The sequence below is a fragment of the Zosterops lateralis genome (assembly GCF_965231275.1).
Source record: "Zosterops lateralis genome assembly, chromosome: 5".
Taxonomy (NCBI): domain Eukaryota; kingdom Metazoa; phylum Chordata; class Aves; order Passeriformes; family Zosteropidae; genus Zosterops; species Zosterops lateralis.
Window position 1 is genome coordinate 12155621 of NC_139766.1, and position 20877 is coordinate 12176497.

At 40.5% G+C, this 20877-nt stretch overlaps 1 protein-coding gene across 1 annotated transcript; it reads right to left on the minus strand.

Moving 5' to 3' along the window:
* Positions 1 to 4970: 4970 nt before the first annotated feature.
* On the minus strand, positions 4971 to 9794 carry S100P (S100 calcium binding protein P). The gene is made up of 2 exons (XM_083862161.1): positions 9516 to 9794; positions 4971 to 5261 (listed from the first exon to the last, which is right to left on the minus strand). Exons 1-2 carry the CDS (start codon positions 9651 to 9653, stop codon positions 5112 to 5114), a joined length of 288 nt encoding a protein of 95 aa, XP_083718287.1. The 5' UTR covers positions 9654 to 9794; the 3' UTR covers positions 4971 to 5111.
* Positions 9795 to 20877: the final 11083 nt, after the last annotated feature.

Below are 20877 nucleotides of genomic sequence, written 5' to 3' on the forward strand. Positions count from 1 at the left end.
TCTCTCCTTTCAGATAATGAACAGCTTCCAGAATGGAGCTGTGACCCAGAGGTTTAGAGGCTGGTATAGGATTAAGAAAAAGTTATTGACTACGCAGGAAAAAGAAAAGAATTTATCTGGAGAAGAAAATGGTCTGTAAAAGCTCTACAAAAGCATAGTCAATTAGCTGCTGGAATGACTAATTTCTAGGTGGGTGGATCTGAGCAGCTGCAAAAACCTGTGTTAAGCCCCGAGGCTCTGCTCCCAGCACGTGGGAGAGGCACCTCAGCAAGGGCCCCAAAGCACGAGCACATCTGCTGGGGAGCTTTGTGACACAGTCAATAGGGCATGGCCCAGAGGAGGCCAGGCACACTCTGAGCCTCTCCTGGGCTGCACTCATGACCTTTTTTCAGCAAAATAGAGACCATAATCCTTCCCTCCAGGTACTTGAGCAGGAGTCAGCTTTTAAAAGTTTTTATTTAAAAGCTTCTCTGAGAACTGCTGAGTGGTTAAGGCAGGGGAGATATGCCTGCAGGATTTTCACTCTGCTGGTGGTGGGCTAAGCATCACCTCCTGTTTCACAGGGCAGGGGGAGGAGACACTCCCTCAGGGAAGAAGATGAGGGTAAGAAGGAGGAGGAGAAGGAAAAGGAGGAGAAGAAAATGATGGAGGAGATGCTCCCTCTTGTCCTCTGCTTTTCAGCCTGGTGCAGAGAACATTGTCCAAGAGAGAGGACCAGAGCAGTGACCATACTTCTACTGTTCAGTGGTTTGGGAACTCACCTGGCAAGAAACATCTTTTCAATTATGTCAGCTGTTTGTTTTGTATTAAATAGTCTGTATTAAATGACTAAAATACAGAATGTGCCCTTACTGTGTCTCTGGGACACAGACACCTTCAGGACTGGCCATGCCCTCCATCTACCAGGCTAGAGAGATGTGCTGCTTCTCATGCCCCCCTTTTCAGGCCTCCTCAGCCCCACGAGCTTCTGCCACGATGGAGGGAGTCAGTGTCAGGTGCCCTGGGCCTCCTGCTATTTGGTGCACGCAGCTGGCGTGGGTGGGTTTCACTCCAGGAAAGGTTTGAACACGGTTTTCCAGCTCTTACAGGAGCGTTTCACAGTGAACCTGTTACATAAAAGACAGGTAACAACTCCTCCTCCTCCCCTGCCTGCCTTCTGTAAGGAAACCAGCAGCTAAAATGCATTATATGAAAAGCTTGATCTTGACACTCCAGGTCAAGTGTTGAAAGTGCACATTGCTAGTGTAGGATGCTCAGAGGGTTTGGGGAAAGAAATCTTGTTTTCAGCCCCAAGCTGGGATTACCAGGGAGATAACCAGTGTACTGGACTGCATGAATTATTTTTTTATGAGCCTCATTAAACTTAAAGGTAAAATAATGAGGAATATTCCAGCCAAAACTGCAGCATAAGTGGCCATGAGTGACTTAAGGGTTAAGTAATATTATGCCTGTTTTCTCCTGTATACACACTCAGAAATCAGATTTCAGTATGTCATTTTAAAAATTGAAGAGTGTTAACAGTAGCCCACTAGATTTCAAAATGGTAACTATAGATAGTAGAATATTTTGATCTATAGAATTGATCTGATGTTAATATAAATTTATATTTTTTTTCTGTATTATAAAAATACCTATTGGCTGATTTGGTGCTTAGCTGGCTATCTCAACTCTGCCTTCAAGACTTGCTTGTTTTGTAACTCACCACAAATGATGATTTCCCATATTGTCATTTGCTGGTAATGTATTTTCTCTTATATATTTTTTTTCCTTTCAGATAGCTAAGTCAAATGTGCACAAGCCACAACTGTTGGCTTATATATTCCAAGCTGCCTTTTATGTTCTTTTCCTTTCTCCTACAGCTACCTATACTGTTTCTTAAATGATTTCATTGTACATAAGACGTTAAGGCCTAAAAGTTGAAATTAAATGACAGGTATGAAATCAGGTCTACCACTTCTGTAGCTTGAACTTTGAGTTACAAAAGTTTACTGAGGGAAGGAAATACACAGTATATTCTGGGTAAACTGAAGGTTCATGGTGAAAATTAATAATACTGGGAAAGAAAATTAGTGGATTGAAAGATACTAAAGTGATTTTGTTCAGATGCTTTTAGGTTAAATAATATATTCTGAAAAGTCATTTTTGTTCTATGTAAGGTGGGAGCTATATGTTAATTTCTTTTATTCCTGGATCATTTTCTCTCTGAGATGTCATCAAGTTGAGTTTTCAGTACTACATTGAAATGAATATTCATCACAGAGTTACAGCTTTTGGAAAACCTGTAGGGAAAAAGACAAAAAGCCCTGAACCCCTTTTCTTCCCCCTCTTCATGCAGCTCTGAAACATGCACAGCTCCCTTGAGTTACCAAAGCATCACACAGCATCCATGTGCTTCTGGGCATGGGCCTTGAGCTCGCCAGGTGTCCCCTCATGTGGGAGTGAGGGGTCACTACAAATGTAAGAGTTTTGGGAGTTGAGGGCTGCAGGAACAATGAGAACAGTGAGGGGCAGCCCTGGTGCTCCCCTCAAGGAGATGAAGGTACTTGAGCTCATGATGGTCAGTCCAAATAGCTTTTGGGAGGTTGAACAGTTACAAAGCAGCTTTGGACTGCTGTGACCAGGACTGCTGTGAGCAGTCCTCCAGCACTGAAAAAACCTACAGATTTCCAGGAAAATGGACAAAATGGCATTAATGAGTGAGTGAAATGATGTGGGTATTGGACTGGGGGAAGGAAGTTTATGAAAAAAGAGTGAAATGTGGGCTATGTCACAGCCGTCACTGCTCAATTTTGTGCTTTTAAAAATCTGATAGATAAGATGGAGTAACAAGGTGAATCCCTTGGCTCACAGGACAGGTAGAGCTTTTCACCAACATTCTCTTTAAAAGCTATGTTTTAAAAGCAATTTCAGTGCTGTGAAGAACAACACAGCAAGAAATTGCCCAGGGGGGTTGCAATTTACAGTTAAGGGGAAACCCTTTCACAAGGGTGAGATTGGGCTGGTACAGCTAACCCCTTCCAAAAGCTCAAGAGATGGAGCCTCTGCCTGCCCCTCAGCTCCTGCTGCTTCCACTGCAATCGGTAAAATGCTCTCGATGGGACACATGGTATTTGTCCAGACATAAAATTGCCATTTCGTTGACATAAAATGGTGTTATGAGCACTTCTGATTCCCGCACACCCCCCCCCCAAATCTTAACACAGATTCTTCCCATTCTGTCTCAATAATGACACATGGACTTTTGAACGACATGATTTGTTGGCTCATTGAGCAACAAAAGGGGTGCATTTAGTGCCACGTAGTGGTAAAAAACCAAAATGTTCAGTGAGGCTGGGTATTCTGAAGCAGTGCAGAACATTAGGTGCTAATGCTAAACTTATAAAAGTAAAAATACATTTCAAAAAATTAGGATATACCAATCAATTTCTGTTATGTATTACCAATATTTCATTGTCTGAGGATGGTTTATACCACTAGCTAGATAAATGTGCAATATAGGAAAATTTTGACTCTGTATTTAGAATTAGCTTGCTTTGCAACAAGCAGAGCATTTCACTCATTTATAGCCTTGACAAAATAGTGAGGGATGTGATAGTGGAGTCAGCCCTTGCAAGTGGCACAGCAGCCACAGAGCAGAGCCATGCTGGATTAGAGCTGTAAAGGTACCTCAAAAAATGGCAATAATATGGAGCAGTCTCTGAAAAAAAGGCTAATTTGGAATCCCTGGATTTGGAAGACTTTTCCACATTTTGGTGATGAGTAGTTTTCTTGCTCAGGTAATGCAGAAAAATATTACTGTTGTCAGTAAGATAGGTAATGGTACTTCTGCAAGTGTAATGGATGTGTTGCAATTCATCTCCAGTCATCAGCACCAGAGCAAGCTGGATGAAACAAAACCTGTAATGGTTAAAACATGCTGAAATAAACTATTAAGACCAAATTTTCCCATTGAACTCTCTAAAACATGAATATACCTAAACAATGTGTGTTTGTATAGGGTTATAAATGGGTCAAACCTGTGGTGTAATTTCAGACTCACAAAACACAGTGAAACTGAGCCCCTGCTCCTGCTTTTGCTGTGCTGCATGATCTTTCAGGGGCTCCAGAGGGACTTGTGGCACCTCTACCTACCAAGCACATTTGCACATGCAGGAGGACAGGGAAATATTTGGCTTCTGGCATAAGAATAGCACTGAACAGTACTCTTCTGTAGATAAAGGAACTAAATTTAATGTTTTTGCCAATTGTATTGGGATGCTCACCGGCAAAGTGCTTCAAAATATAGATTTGATTCTGTATACAGTCTTGCTTCAGTTGCAGATGATGTCTGTTGCCTGCTCTTCTGAAAGTAAATTCTTCTATTTCCCCACACAGACATTTTTCAGGTAAGGAAGCAACAATTGCTGCCATTTTTGCTTTAGGCAAAAATATGATGGTACACTATTTGGGAGGGTATTTAAATTTATATTAATGTAATATCAATATATTGATACAAAACTCTTATGGTGTCATAGAAAATAAATCTACGTGATCTGGATGAGATGGCTCACTAGCCCACAAAACTGCACAGAATCCTCCATGCTGAAAAAATCCAGAAAAGATGTTTGGGGTTGCTTTGTTGTTTTAACCAAGAAAGAATCTAAAAGGCAGCCCTACACAAACCACACAGCTGAGGGTACCAAACAGGCTTAAAGGTAGTGCCAATGAGGCCTGTCCTGTGCAGCTGTGGTGGCACATGTGTGGATTTGGGATGCATCCCAGAGATGCTGATGTATAAAACCAGCCTCCAGCTGATTCATGGCTCTGGCAGCCCTTATTCTTGTGCAGCTTCTGCACTGGGATGAATATTGAATCTTTTGCCTAAGAAAAGAATTTTAAAACCAGAGAAAGGGAGAAACTACTCAGTGTGAGTTAGTGGGAGTCATTAAACCCAGGCTGTTCTACAAATGAGAAGAAATTAGCATTCAGGATAGGGAATAAGCTCAGTAGGGTTTATTTTTACAGTCCAGCATGCTTGCAAACTTCACAGCAGTACATGGAAGGAGTGAAGGGATCCATATCACTAACATATGGAGCACATGCAAAGACAGCTTATGTGAGTAATTTGACAACTATTTGGCTGCATTCTGCTCAAAATATTTGTGACAGCAGCAAGTCAGAGCTGCCACAAAGATGACAAATTCTTTGAAGTCCACTTGGGAGTCTCCATTTTCATCCAGGTTCTTGAAGACTTTATCAATAGCATTCTTGTCCTTCCCTGACTGCAAAAGAAAAAGAGCAGATTGAGGTGAGAGGATGCACAACTCCAATGCAGCAACTTCTCCAAACAAGGTCCTTGGTTGGGCTCTGGGCACTTGGAAAGATCCTGTGTGTTCCCACTGTCTGCACAGCAGCAATGAGTACCAAAAGCATGTGCTCCTGGGTTTAATACACCTGAGAGCTGCAGTTGTACCCTGTCACAGAGAGGCATGTTTGCTACATTTAAACAGCATTTATCACCATTAAAGCTGTGTAGCACAAAGCCCTGAGGACACTACCCAGATAAATGAAATGCCATGAGTTCCCCATCTATTCCCCTGGAAAGGCTCAGCTGCAGCTCAGGCAGTTTGCAGTTCTGCAAAAAGATGCTTTCCTGGGGCAAATGTCAAATTTAAGCTTCATTGGATACTTCCACCCCAGAAAATAAGCAAACAGCCTCAAAAGTGCTTTGAGTGCTGCCAGTGGCCTCGTGGCCCAGCAGAAGCTGCTCATAGTAGCTGGTGGCTGGGAAGGTGCTTCTTGAAGCCTATGGGATGCTGAGCTTAGGTTAGCACAGCAAATCTTTTTCTAAGTTGTCATTATTCTTCTAAGTCACCATTATTCTGATAGAATGACTGAACACCATCATCAGTCACAGCCAGCATGGCTTCATGAGAGGAAAGTCCTGCTGAGCAAACCTGATTTCCTTTTATGACAAAGTAACCCACCTAGCTGACCAAGGGAAAGCAGTTGATGTCTTCCTTTTGGATTTCAGTAAGGCTTTCAATACTGTCTCTCACAGGATCCTTCTGGACAAAACCTCCAGCACACAGCTGGATAAACACATCATGGGATGGGTGAGCAACCGGCTCACACATGGGGCATGATGGGGGGACATCAGACTGGGGACCTGTCACTAGTGGAGTTCCACAGGGCTCCATCCACGGCCCTGTGCCCTTTAACATCTTCATAAATCATGTGGATACAGGACTGGAAGGGAGACTGAGCAAGTTTGCAGATGATACAAAACTAGGAAAAGCTGCTGACTCTGTTGAAGGCAGGGAGGCCCTGTGGAGACACCTCAACACACGGGAGGGCTGAGAAATCACCAACCATGTGAAGGGAACATGGGAAAGCTGTGAATTCTGCGCCTGGGATGGGGCAATCTTGGATGTACAGACATAATGGGGAATGCGATGCTGGAGAGAGAGCAGTCCCTTGGGAAAGGGACCTGGGGGTCCTCATCAGTGGCAAGTTGAGTCAGCAGTGCCCTGGCAGCCAGGAGGGCCAGCCCTGTCCTGGGGGCATCAGGCACAGCATGGCCAGGCCAGGCCAGGGAGAGGATTGTCCCCTCTGCTCTGCTCTGGGGAGGCCTCACCTCCAGTGCTGGGGGCAGTTTGGGGCACTGCAATGTAAGAAACATAGTTAACTGTTAGAGAGTGTCCAAGAAGGGGAGTGAGGATGGTGAAGGGCCTTGAGGGGAAGCCGTGTGAGGAGTGCTGAGGGCACTCGGCCTGTTCAGCCTGGAGGAGACTGAGGGGAGACCCCAGTGCAGCCTGTAACTTCCCCATGAGGGGAAGAGCAGGGCAGACACTGATCTCATTACAGTGATAGGACCCCAGGGAATGGCCTGGAGTTGTCACCGGGGAGGTTTAGGTTGGATATCAGGAAAAGGTTCTTCACCTAGCGGGTGTCTGGGCATTGGAACAGCTCCCAGGGAAGGGATCACAGCACCGAACCTGACAGAGCTCAAGAAGCATTCGGACAACGCTCTCGGGCACAGAGTGTGACTGAGGGTTTGCTCAATGTCTTTGTGAGTCCCTTCCATGTCAGTGCATTCTGTGACTCTGTGAACCACTACATCTCAAGGCTGATGTTAATCAATGCAGCATCAAATTAAAAAGTGTGGTTTTTTGTTTGTTTTTTTTTTGTTTGTTTGTTTGTTTGTGGTTTTTTTTTGTTTTGTTTTTTGTTTTTTGGGGTTTTTTTGTTTCATTTTGCCAAAATGTGTTAAAAAGAAAAGGAGTTCACAGGAGGGCTTTCTTTTGGCTCTGATAATCTACAGAGATCTCCGAAGCTGCAATTTTAACACTAAACAGGAGATGGCAGTACAGACTTGTTAAATCTAGGAAACAAGCGTGTGGATTTTGTAGAAGATAAAAAAATCTGATATAATACTAGAAAGAAATTATATAAACTTTTGGGAAATATCCACCAATTTAAAACGATTAGTACCTAAATTTAAATCTGGAGGCAATTTTTGATAATGTTCTAATTAACAAAATTTCTCATTCTGAAATTTAATGTTTTGCTTTAAATGCAGAGCATGTAAAATACTAAAAATTGAACAGTTTCCTTTGATTTGACTGATTAACGTGTCTGGAAAGTTTAATTAATTTTCATTTTGTAAATTACATTGTTTTAATTTTTTAAGTGCATATTTCAAATTATTTAGTGAGCTATATGATCAACATCTGAATTACTTCTGAGATGCAAAAATGGGAATTGTTTTTTGGCACTCTATAACTGAGTGCACTTTTTCAGTCCTGTGGTATTTATGCCTGATTGATTCAAGACTTTTCCAGGCAGTTGTGATCTGTGTCAGCTGTAACCAATTCTATGGCCAAAAATATACATGAGAATTTAGAAAACACTGTTCCCTAGAATTTCTTGAAAATGAAAATACACAGATATAAATGGCAGGAAAATACAGGTAGAACTTCTTTCTGAAGTCAGACTTGTGTTCTCAGTTTTTTTCTTGCTGTTATCAGTCTGGCAAGACAGGAAGAAGGAACCTTTTTGCTTTAAATTTATTTCAAATACTGGCATAAAAATATGTTGGGTTTTTTTTTGTTTGCTTTTTGCTAGAAGAGGTAAAGCAGGAAAAGGAGATGGAGACTGGAATATAAGAGGACGATTAGTTAATTATCTTCCTGGAAAATTCCAGTTTTCCCATCAGTTGCACGAAATATGTAGAGCCAGTAAGAGCAGCTGTGGGGAACTGGAAGAAGTGGTGTCAGGCCACCAAACACAGTCAGGACAGACCTCTGAGCATCATCCCATTTGGCAGCTGCCTACTGCAGTGGCTCCCCAGCCTTATTTAGACCAAATGTTGAGTGTCTGGGGGATCCCCACGCTGTCATAGAATTGTGGTTTTGTTTTGGTTTAGTTTCTCTTTACATGAAAGGGCTGTGTGTCCCACACAGCTCCATGCTCAGGAGCAGGACCCTTCTGTGGTGCTGTTGGGTCACGGGCACTTATCTGTCTTACACAGATTTCTCTGAAACTTCGGAATATATTCCCCCTGAGCAACCCAGATCCTTATTCTGAATATTGCATCTCTTCAACTTGTGAGACATAACTCCAGCAGGCATGGATTTCATATGGTGAATTCCTATAGCTCCCATGGAAAGATACTGAATTGTATCAAGTGCCCTTCCTGCAGTGCCCTGAAATAGTTGTTATAAAACTGAACTATGATGGATACAAAAAGTGAGAGCCACATAAGGAGCATTTGATTCTAGACTTTTGCCATTAAGAACACTAACAAAACAGTAAATTGGGAAACATTGCTTCAGTGTGGAAGGAACAATGTATTTTAAAGTGTTTTCTGGATTTTTAGTGAAGGGAAACAAATGAACAACAAAAAACCAATTTGAAATTGTGTCCCTGGCAGCTAAAGCTTTTACTAGAACATATTAAGTACTTTGAATACCTACTGAAATGCACTTTATGATCAATCCAAATCTATGTTGTACAATATATATCCAGGTCTTTTTTTTGCCGTTAAAGATAAATGCCAAACAGTTTGCTCTGAGTTCATCTGTTGTTCTGGTTTATGCATCATTTTGATGAACATACTGAGTAGGTAGTATAAATACCTAGAGAAGGTGAACGTATAAATATTTAGAGAGATTCCCCATCTGCAGTCAAGATCCTCAATTGCTGACAACACAACTACCTTCACAGAAGTTGTGACATGAAGTGAGATGATAAATCCAGGGATAAACGGAAGTGAAAGAATTCTGAAGTTGAAACCCAATCTTTTTCAAACCAATTGTCCTGATAACTCGAGTGACGAATTTAGCCAACCAGGAATGGCCCTGCATATTAAAACCAGTTTTACACAGTTTGTGCAAAGCCTTTTTTTAATTTCATATTTTCTACAAACTATTGCATATTTTTGGATGTTTTTTCCCTGAAAATGTACTAAAAATTGTTTCTGCAGGCTGCTCTTGCACCTGCTACACAGAAACAGTGCCGCGCTGTTCTCTTACCGCTAGGAAATTTGGGAGCTCCTTTTCCAGCAGAGTCTTTAGTTCTGCTTTGCTGAGGGTTTGCCTGTTGCCATCAGTCTTTGCATACTGGTCAAAGACAGCAATGGTCATTCCCATGGCAGTTTCCAGCTGAGACATGTTGCCTCTGGAGCTTGGCTTTCTCCTGGACAGGCACAGCCTCAGGGCTCTCTCGAAGGATGGAGCCTGCTCTGCTTTTGGAGTTCTTTATGCATCTGCCCCCTCCAATCAGTGGCTGCATACCCAGGGGACAGTTATCCATTAGCAAACACCTCTATCTGGAGTACACACCTCTGTGCCAACACCTTTTCAAAACTAAACGTTTATTGTCTTGGTGTGACTGGTACAACCAGTTGCTCACCAGTAGAAACCAGCCTCTCCTTCAAGGTACACAGTGTGACTAACAAACGAAAATCAGATTTTGTTATTGGCTGTTTGCTCAAGATCTGTTCTTTCAGATATCCCTGTAGGAGCAAAGGGTTGGCAACCCAGTTTTGGTGCAGTATCAGCCTGCTCTGGAGGAAGATGAGCATCTCACCTCTCCCTCACCACCATAGTTAGGGATTGTGAGGGGCTGCAGACTTGGACTGTCTTCTCTCCACACTGAGGACCTTGTTACAAACCATATAAATCACTAGCACATACTTGGGGTGAGGTTCTCTGGATCAAAAGTAGACATCTGCCATGGAGACAAGCTTACACAGTCCTGGGCTTGTGCTCAGTCCATAGCAGATGTCTCAAACAGGTCTTATAAACCAGCATCTCTCCATGGCCAGCAAAGAGAGCCCTACATCTGTCCAGGGGCAGCAAAGGCAGCGTTGCAGAGCTGCTCCACAAAGAACTTGCTCAGGTAGAGTTATCTGAAGCAACATCTCTGATACTTGAGCAAACGGCCAGTATCAAAATCCATCTTCATCTGCAGTAAAATAACTTGCTATTTACTTTATGCAGTACAAATTTTGCAATAAAATGACTTGTGCTGAAAACAAAAGGTCACTTTCAAGTCCTGTGTCCCTCTCTGGCCTTTGATGAATTTTGTGGTTTGCTTGTGAACTGAGGTCCCCCATCATTAGACACCAAACTGGCTGGACTCACACCTGCACAGAGCAGAGCTGTTTGAGGGTCTGTGCTGGGAGCTGGGTGGCACCTGGACAGTGGGAGCCCAGCTGCTGGAAGCCCATCAGCTACACCCATGATGAGTTTTGAACAAGTTCTCATTTCTGGCCAAGCACAGGGTAATTTGGTCTCTGTCAACTCCAGGTGCCTTCAGCAGACCTGGAGGAGTTCACTTGGGGTGAGTGATATCTAGAGTGTACAAAATGGACACACTCTGAGCAAATTGTTTAGGGGAACCAATCAAAACTAGGGCATCATGCATGAATAATGCTGATGGACCCCAGGGTGCAGTGTTCTCTGTAGAAGACACTGACTATGGATTCCCAAAATTTAACCTGTATTTCGATGTCTTTGGACATCCCTGAAGATGCTTGCTGATAACTTTCCACTCATAATATGCCATAGATGAATTAACAAGAATTGGTTTTTAATTAAGCAAAACTTTAAAAAACAAACTCCTTTCTCTCAAAGGCTTATAGCCACCTATTCCCCAGGTAAAATCTGTCCTCTAACACCTACAATATCTCAGAGCAAGACTACTCATCCCATGTATGTAGAAACATAGAACTGTTCTGAAACAAAACCCCTAAGGTTTTCCGTCTTACATTTTTCAACAAGTGATTTTGCATTTCCCAAAAAATCACAGCAGCAGCTCAGGCTGTATACTTTATTCAAAGAGTTCATGAGAATTATTTGTTCTTGACTTCAACCTTATGACATAGCTGCCACTGATTTGCATTACAGGGATAAAGGTTTTCAGTAAAGTTTTACATTAAAATTTTTATGTTAAAGTGGGTGTTGAAACCTGTGGGGTTTCTTCAGAAGAAGAAACAAGAACAGAGCAAACAACTGGCCCTTGTCAGCTATGAACATGATCTGGTCTTTGCACACACACACAGTGGCAGTCACTGGTGTGTCAAATGCCAGGAACTTTTCTTTGTCCTTTTCTGATGTGTATCTTTAACATGAATGTTAAACATGGCCAGTAAAGAAAAATCTATTCCTCCCTCTAAAGTAAAAAAAAATAAAAATTGAAATGTTTATCTCATGCATTTTTATGACTTTGAGTCATGAAGATCAGTGTTAGCTATACAGAAGGAAAAAAGTATTCCCAAAAGGGCAGAAAGGCAGATCAGCTTCAGTCAACAGGATGTGTCAGTATGTCCACAACTCCGCCACCTAATGTGGCAGAAAAGGTGTTCTTACACATTTTCCTCTGCAAACACAGGTGACTCACAGTTTTTGATTATATGGCTGCAAAAGTGCTAAAATGCAGAATAAACCACAGAGCTTGAATTTCTAGTAACAGAAAGGTCACCATGGTAGTGCTGCCTGGCTGGGTTTCTTTATTTTCGATGTGTATTTTATTTGTATTCATGCATCTGCACACACATCAGCACTGCTCAGAGTTTTCAATTCACACTTTATGTACTGTTTAAATATTTTCTTATGATTTGTTTATCATTTAAAATAGCAGCTTTGTGCACACAGCACGGACTGTTACAGTTGTTTGCAAAACCAAAACAGAGTACAAATAGAAGGCCCACCTAGGACAGCTGGCAGTGTTTTGATGCCAACCCATCTGTCCAGCTCCCCAGTGAGACAAGCCATTTCTGTGTGCTTGTTTAATTTTGTATCATAATTATAATGTAAATAATACTCATTACTTGCTTCTTTCAGGTTTCTTTCCTTGAAGAACGGTATAGGCAACAGTTTGGATGAGCATTTACTGAATGTTTATACAGAATAAGGTCTTGCTGTCCCTAACTTGGACCAAAAGTTTAAGTTATATGTGATACAAATGTGGACTGTCACACGCACAATTTTCAAAACCCATTCAGGTGTACCCCAATTTTATGGCATTTGGCCATTCAGACTTACATGAGATTTGTATGACTCTGTGCTGATATTCTCTTAGAGAATAAATTTTATTCCATACTCTTTGCAGCAGTGTCTGCTCTGAAAAGTCTGAAGAAATAGATTTATCAGTTCTACTGTAAAGGTCCATTTGTGTCACAGCCAGATGAATAGTTGAAATGGGATGGCTGAAATGGTAAACTTCTACTAGAGCTTTTCATCCCTTACAGCTTCTCTTATTCCTAAAGGAATACAAGGAAGCTACATGGGAAGGACATTTTGAGAATTTCCACAAATCTGTTACATATCTGTGTGGAAGAAGCACAGGAGGAAAAAAAACATAACCTGAAATTATGAACTTGTTATTTTTCTTGTTTCTTGGCAGCAGTGTGAAAAGAAATTTATTTTTCTCTTAGCGAGAGAGTAACATCTGAGCAATAAACAAACATTTCATTCTCCATATTGAGATAAAATTATCAAACTCGAATTTTTCAGTGTCCTGGATAGTCTGTTGAATTTCAAGTATGAACACTTCATTTACTTTGCACTGTTTCTCAAAATTTTCTGGCTAACAGTTTTTAAAGGTCATTTCATTTTTGCAATACACAGTGAATTTTTTATGTCTAGTGAGCAAAGGATGGAATTACTACATTGCTTTGCAAAAAAAAGATCAGACTAAACAGGCACTGGTGGGGCATAGGCAGAAAAGGAGTTCGTACAAGCACAGTGTGCAGTTCTGTTAATTATAGACAGACTGGTTTTCATTGCTTTATTATAATTTACTTCTCAGAATATCCTTAAAATGTATTTTAAAAATGCAATTAATAAGCTCACATACCATTTCAGTGAAGTTTAAAGGCAGGTAAAATGGGCAAGATCAAGGTGAGCTAACTGGCTGTGTGATTTCCTGAGTTGAGAGCTGGAGTAATAACACTGTCATCTGGCAAAACTGTGCCATGGGAAACACACTTTCAGCACTGCATATTGACTCTAATCAAACATATTTGTTAGTGCACGAGACATACCCACATTAGACTGTAAAATCAGTGAATATATTTACAGCCAATAAATTAATATTTGCTGGGTAAATACTTCTGTCTAGTTTTCACTCCTTGTTTGAATAATTTCCTGGATGCCATTCTTTGCAGGGTTCTTTTATACTTCAGTTTTAAGGTTCTTGATATTAAGGCTTGCAAGAATACTTTTTATTTTTGGTTGTAATGACAGCAAAAGAGGTCACATCCTAAGGTAACCGAATATTGTCTACAAGTACTGTAGTTTCTAAATCCATGATTCCTCAGCCAGTCTCACACTAGCAGCCCAAGTGTCATTTGCTCTACTTTAACACTTATGTAAAATTCCACTCGGCTACCAGCAAACCCTGCTGAGCTGTGGTGAGCATAGTAAAAAGTTGATCTATGACATGGTCAGAAAAAATAGGGGGAAAAGAAGAAAAGAGAAAGGAGAAGAAAAGCAAAGAGGGAAAGAAAATGGAAAAGAAAAAGAAAAATCAGAAAGTGTCAGAAAGAGCTATGAGGGAGGATGGTTATTTTGTAATACTTAAAGCAATTGAGTAAAGCTTTTAGAGGAAGTTCCTATTTGATATAGAGAGGTACAACATGCAAAAATGAATAAGCCACTTCCAATAAAGTTCTCAAGAGACTTCTGTAGGCAGGGAGGAATATTTTGGCTCTGTTAAGCTGTCATGCTTAAGCATGAATTAAGCAATACACTTTTTCCTTCATTGTACAAAAAAATTTTTCTGAGAGGAAGGAATCTCTAATAGAAAGTTATTTAAAGCTGAGTGTCCATGCAGGAAACACATCAAAGAAATGCCTATGCATTCCTCTTTTTAAAAAAAACTTTTTTAAAATTTTGAAATATTAATTTATATGCACACTGAGGATATGGGTAGCACTGACCTACTATCCCAGAACTGTGTGTAAAGTGAGGTGATATCCATAGATGCCACCGGGAAGATTTACAAGGCAAATTGATGGGGTGGAAGTTCCCCAGGCACACACATTTTACAGAGCGGGCTGGTTTCAGTTTCCTGAAAGCAATCACAGAGTGGGGCTTTTTCTGTCACTGCTAACTGGGCAGGAAACGCTGGGCTCAGAAATACTGGAAGCAGGGGTGGGAAATAGAGCCTGCTTTTGTAACAGATCATTCAAATTCAGACTTCACTTATCAGAAAAAGAGAAGGCTTTCAACAAATAGGAAAATAAAAAACGATCTGCACAGTAGTGGGAGAATCCTTGCTTTGGAGAGGGGAATCCTACCAAGAATAGAGTTTCACCTAAAAGAGAGGATGCTTGACTGTGTTGAGGAAATGTGGTCACAAATACAAAGACAGGAGCTCCATTATCTTGGCCAAAATGTATCCTTTGAATGTGCTCATACCTATCTAGATGTCCTACCTGGTATGTCTTAACTAGGGCAGACATTTCTGTGCCAGGACACTGGTTATGGTGTCTTGGGAACAACCTGTGATGTCCTTGTGCTCAGCACCCAGACACACCACTCACATAACTCTGCTAACACACTGCACATCTGAAGGGGAGGTGAGAAAGCAGTTGCAACTCTTCCTACCCAGAGGCAATCAGTTTGAATTAAATGGTAACTACTCTTTCCATTTTCTTTCTTGCTTGATAGCTGGTCCTCTTTGAGATTCAATCTACAGTTTAGATTAAGCATAGTCTGTATTTAAAAAGAAACTTGAAATGACATTTTTTTGATATTGTACAGCTGCTAAACTGAAAAAATCAGAGTTCTATCTGAGAAAAAAAAAAGGTATTTTTGGAGTGTCTTTCACCCTACCTACGTGACCATTTTCTGCTCTCTTTGTTAGAGAAGCTTATGGCTTTTTTCCTCTCTCCAGAATGAAAAACAATAAAGAAAAGGAGGGAGCAACACCTATTACTTGCTATCATGATTTATTTCCACAGCAGTATCAGAAGCCCTAACCATGGACTGCAATTGTGTTAGGCCTGGCAACTTACAGATGTAGCATTCCTGGCTTGTGGAGCTGAGCATTCAAGGACAAGACAAGGACACCAGCAGATAACAGAAAAGACAACATTTCAGAGCAAATGTACATCAGCTCCTTGTTATGATTTCAAACCCTTAAGTTGTTTAGTTATACCTCTGATCTCTGGCTGTCCTAAGTCCGTTAATAATACCTAACACAGATGCTGCACTTGTTGCCTGTCTGCCTTACCCTTTTTATACTCCTCCACCTCTGTGGAGTTGAATACTTCCTGAAAGAAAGTTAGGAAGGGCAGCTTTGGCTGTAAAATTTATTGCCAAGCCCTGCCAACACACTCTGCTTTGGAAAAAAGGAACTAACTTCTATCACATTCTCTCAGCCAGCAAAATCCACCAGCATGAAGCACCAGACCACAGCAATTTAGCCAAAGCTGTTTTATTTGAATGTTCATAAAAATACTTCCTCCCATCTCAGCACTTCATATTATGTAGAAAACAAGAAACATTGACACAAGATCACCTGCCTTTTCTCTTGGGAAGAGAAATTGCTTCACGTTCTTTTAATCTGCATATTTGTTTGTCAGTTGTATTTGCAGTTTCCTGTTTACAAAGTACTGACAGAAGAGCACTTAGTAAAAACAATGATAATAAAAAGCCCTTTACAGCTGCCCTGTTGTAACCATGCAGGGGAGGCAGGAGTGAGAGTGGCTGTGCAGAGCTCAATTGCCAGACAGGGTAATCCAGGTTAATTAAACATCGTTGCTGTTCTGATAGCCCCATTAGGCAAAGGAACATCAGTCACAGCACCACACCAAACAGGGCTGCTCTGCAAATGCCTTCATTGGGACACCTCATCATCCTGCCTGCCATTGAGGGTCCTTGGTGTAGTGGGGCCCAGAATGCCTGTTCCAGAATCTTCTTCCATGGATGCCATGGAAGAGGAAGAAAGCACCCCAGTCCAGGGCTTGGAAGAAAATGTGCAGGTCAAGCCAGATCGTACTCAGTCACTGAGAGTAGCTACTTAAGTGCTAGGTAGAGTAAATAAAATGTGAGTCCTTGCATGGTTTTGTTATGGATTTTGAAGAGAGAGAGTGCAGGCTCAAGTTGACTGTACCAGCTCTCCAAACCAGGGTCAGGAGCGTGACAGAAACAGAGAGGGAGCTTCATTTGTAGGGCTATGACTAATCCAAGTGCATTGGTGAAACATTAAAAGCACAGAACACACACAAGGCTTTTGAATTTATTGTGCCAGACTTGCTCCTACATCAGTGTGTTTCAGCCTGTGCTTAACACAGGACTTTGGACATCAAATTAAATGGAATGGAATCATCATTTTTCAGCAGCTTGTTCAAAAGGGAATAACCAATAAAATGGCTAGAAGCAAGAGCCCAGGACTCTTTTCAAGTTCTATTATTAGAGAGATGCCCTCATTATATACTCATCAGTTAAACAGACAGTTAAAACTGAGATCATACTGCATGCCAGAACATGACCTGAGGTTAAATTCAGAGTACTCTTTTGTTTTAAAACTAACAAAACAGCCAAGGAGAATTAAAACACAGAAGGATTTATTGCTTCCCAAGTGGCACAGAAACAGAGAAGTTAATATATTTGAGGCAGAGGTGTCAAAAGCTGGAGCTCTAAAAATACTCTGTTGGCTCATAGCCATCACTGTCAGCCAGAGATAAAAATAGGTCATGATAAATTGGGTGTAGTCTTCTACTGCCAGATGTTGGAAATGACCATGTTAACATACAAAATGTGAGCAGCTGTTAAGAAGGCAGCACTCTTTACTGTTAGGAGCCACATTTAATCAAAATAGGATTTGGAGACTATTAAGCTATGGTTTTCTTAAACATTTTCCTGAACACTGTACATCTCATTGTGATTAAACAGAGAAATAAGCAGAAGTACATAGAAAGACCATATTTTACTGCACCCACCTACAGTTCTGGTGCATAACTAAGAGCTTCCTTGAACAGAGGCTTGGGCTGAAGGTCACCATTTTACAGATTATGACTTTCTAGTGTAGCAAACAAAGTTTCAGGGTTTGGGGGAATCCAGAGCACCCCCATCTCTGATTCCTTAAAGGAATGTGGCAGATGACAGAGTTTCAGCATGCAGTAAAGGGAATGGATCTGTAGTAGTGAGTTTCAGGACAAAGCCCACCAGGATTTTAAAATACCTGAACTTCAAGGAGAAAAAATATATTCTTTTGCTTTATTCAATTTACACATAAATACTATGAGATGTATTATAACAGTTTCTCTCATACAAGGCATAATCACAGAGCATTGATTACAGTCTAGTTCAGGCAGCAGCATATTTATTGCAGCAGGGAATTCAGGGCAGGTTACAGAACAACCCAGGAAAGAGGATCCACAGCACAGAGTGAGACTCAGCTGAGTTACAGTAATTTGAGAGGTAGTTTTGTGAACTGCAGTCAGTATAGCATAGAGAGAGCCACACCACAAGCCATGCTGTATGGCCACAGAGATTTCATTAGCACTATTCAGTAGCAAGCCAGTCACACAGACTACACAAACAGTTTTTAAGGGCTCTGGGAAAGCTGATTTTTGTCTATTGCACTGCTCAGGTACAAGTTGGACAATAATCTTGAGAAGTGAAGTTGTTTCTACCTGCACTGATGTTCTAACCATGTTCTAACCTCCAGCTAAGTTCTGAAAAAAACCATTAACAGAAGATGACATAACTCTGGTACATGAACATATTCACATTTCAGATATCCACTCTTAGCATTCAGCAGCCCTGGAACAATCTCCATTAGCTTTGCTGTGAAAACTCTTCACCTCTGTTCTGACCTTGGAAGCCAGGTTCTCCTTAATTCTTTCAACTTCGGTTGAAAAAGTTTTAAAGCTGGCAAAAGTGGAAGAAACATTACCACCCCTGTCTTCTCCAAGCAGCCCTCCTCAACCAGTTAGACAATAATTATACATTTTATATCTATATAAATCTATCTACATATATATCTTCATTTAAACCAAGTATTTAATTGTTCGTAGGAGACTTCTTTCTCTGGAGGACTATTCCTAGTTTGTGAATGAATTAACACTAACATTCCCTTTCCACAGGAATATAATCCTTTCTGCCATTCCTCTCTGTCTTGAATGTGGTCAGCACTGATGACAGTTTCAGACTCCATGCATTTTGTTCTCTACCATCTCCTATTCACACACGGGCTTCCTGAAGGAATGCTTTTGTTGGGGAATGTTGTTCAGTCCAGAAGGTTTTTTCAAAGAATGGTAACACAGTATTTCTGGAAACCAGAGGAAGAGCTGAAGACAGTCTTCCATATGACATATCCTCTAAATTCAGAGACTCCTTAGAATGCTTTGTTAATGATAAAACATTCAAAAACTGCTTAGAACCAACTGTTTTTCTTGTATATTTTCCCACTGACAAGCTTTTGACAGGAAACACGTAATCCCGCTTGCAGCAGCAAATTATCATATTTTTCAGTTTCATAGTTATTTAGCCATATTTTGTTTAGTTTTGAACATCAAAGTAGATGGCAGATCCTTGTCTCACTCTAGATTTTTCAGCTGCCCTAGTTTGTGAGATTTGCTCATCTGCTCTATTGGATACAATAGTTGCAGTGGATTTGTCATCTTTTCCTCTTGATTCATTGCAAAAACATTCAAGTGATTCATAAAGCGTAGACACAGCCTTAAAAAGCAAAGAAAATGCCAGTCAAGAGTTTTACCCATAAAGTAGATAAAAAATGAACTTTTACCCATTTACCCCAGCACAGCCTCAGGAAACACAAAGAAACACAGGGCATGAAGTTACAGAGGAAAAGAATGTCTCAGTACTAATGTTGAAGGGCCTTCCTATGTTTGGATTCAATTCTCTTAGTTACTTAGGCAGCAGGCACAAAATACTTTTTTAGAATACTAAAGATGTGAAGTTGCAGTGTAGATCAGATTCTATGAAATCTGAAATGGAAAACATTTTTATCCCCTCATCTTTTAATTCTGATATTTCCAAAAATCTTCATCATTCTCTTCCCTCTGGATGGATGCTCTTTTGATGCAGTGAACTAGCACACTGCTGTGGTATTCAGGTACTCTTCTGGACAGTACAAAAATCATCCTATTCCTCAACATACATGGATGAGTCCTTTAGCAAAACATGAGAATTAAAGATCTGCCTGAAATGTACACAAAGACCTGTTCCCACAGATGTAAAAAATCAATTTCTCAGGCTGAGATGGCATAAATGAATAAATGGGTGGAAGCCATGAAGAAGTAGCCCTTTTTCTTCGCACTTAACTTGATCCCCTGTAAAAATTAGCATATGACTTTGGTAAAACAGGGAGACACAGCACATATAAAACAATTAGTCACAATAATTTTATTGACACAAATCCATATAAGGCCCATACTGCTCTATCATACATATTGATTTATTTCTCACTTTTTATTAAGAACATGTAATAAAAAAATAAAACGGTTAGTAAAGGTTACAGATTACTGCAGAGTAACCATTACTGCAGCCTCCTGTAACCACACAGCAGATTCACTGTGTCTCACATCCACCCTACTCTGAGGAGGAACTGTGTTAGGTCTTGTATGAAACACACAGTCCATGCACAGTATTTTTGTAAACCTTAGGTAATAATTCCTATTAGCAAATCCTTATGGAGGAAAACAAACACTACACAGGAGATATTAAGGCAGAGAGTTTAAGTCAATTGTCATTAAAAGTGTTTCAGGCCCTCTGTGTTTGTCTCCTTCATCCTGAGATCCAAAGTGTTGAGGGAGGAAGGTGGGAGAAGCAGGAAATGCATAACATAGTTCAAACTGAAGAACCTTTATGATGACAAGTGAAATGGCATACACACATTCTTGCTAGCCTACCTTTCTCTTCAACAATCCCTGTTGTCCCATTTCCATGTAGTTTCTAAAAGAAAGGCATTTCAATAATTATCTCACAGTAGTGAAATCCAGTGTCATTTACATTGGCAGATTTGATGACTAGCACATCCTTGTTTTCATGGGTGATGTTGGATGAATAAAGATGTTTTGACTATATACTTTTAGTGATGTTCACTTTATTATCAAAATACCAGCTTTCTCTACGCCTCTCAATAGCTTTTCCCAAATACAGGTGATTCCAGTGTAGTCTCCAACTGATAGATTTATATTTGTTGGTGTTTGGATGACTCATAAATTATTAGGACCTGTAGCTAAAGGAGAAATACACATAGATTTAAAAGGTAAAGCAAAAAAGAGCTATATTTAGAATAAATAATTTAAACATTAAATAAGTGTTTAAATATTAAAATAAATATTTAAAATAACAATTAATACTGTAAGATCATTATGACAATTATTTTTAAGCTTACTTACTATTCACTTTT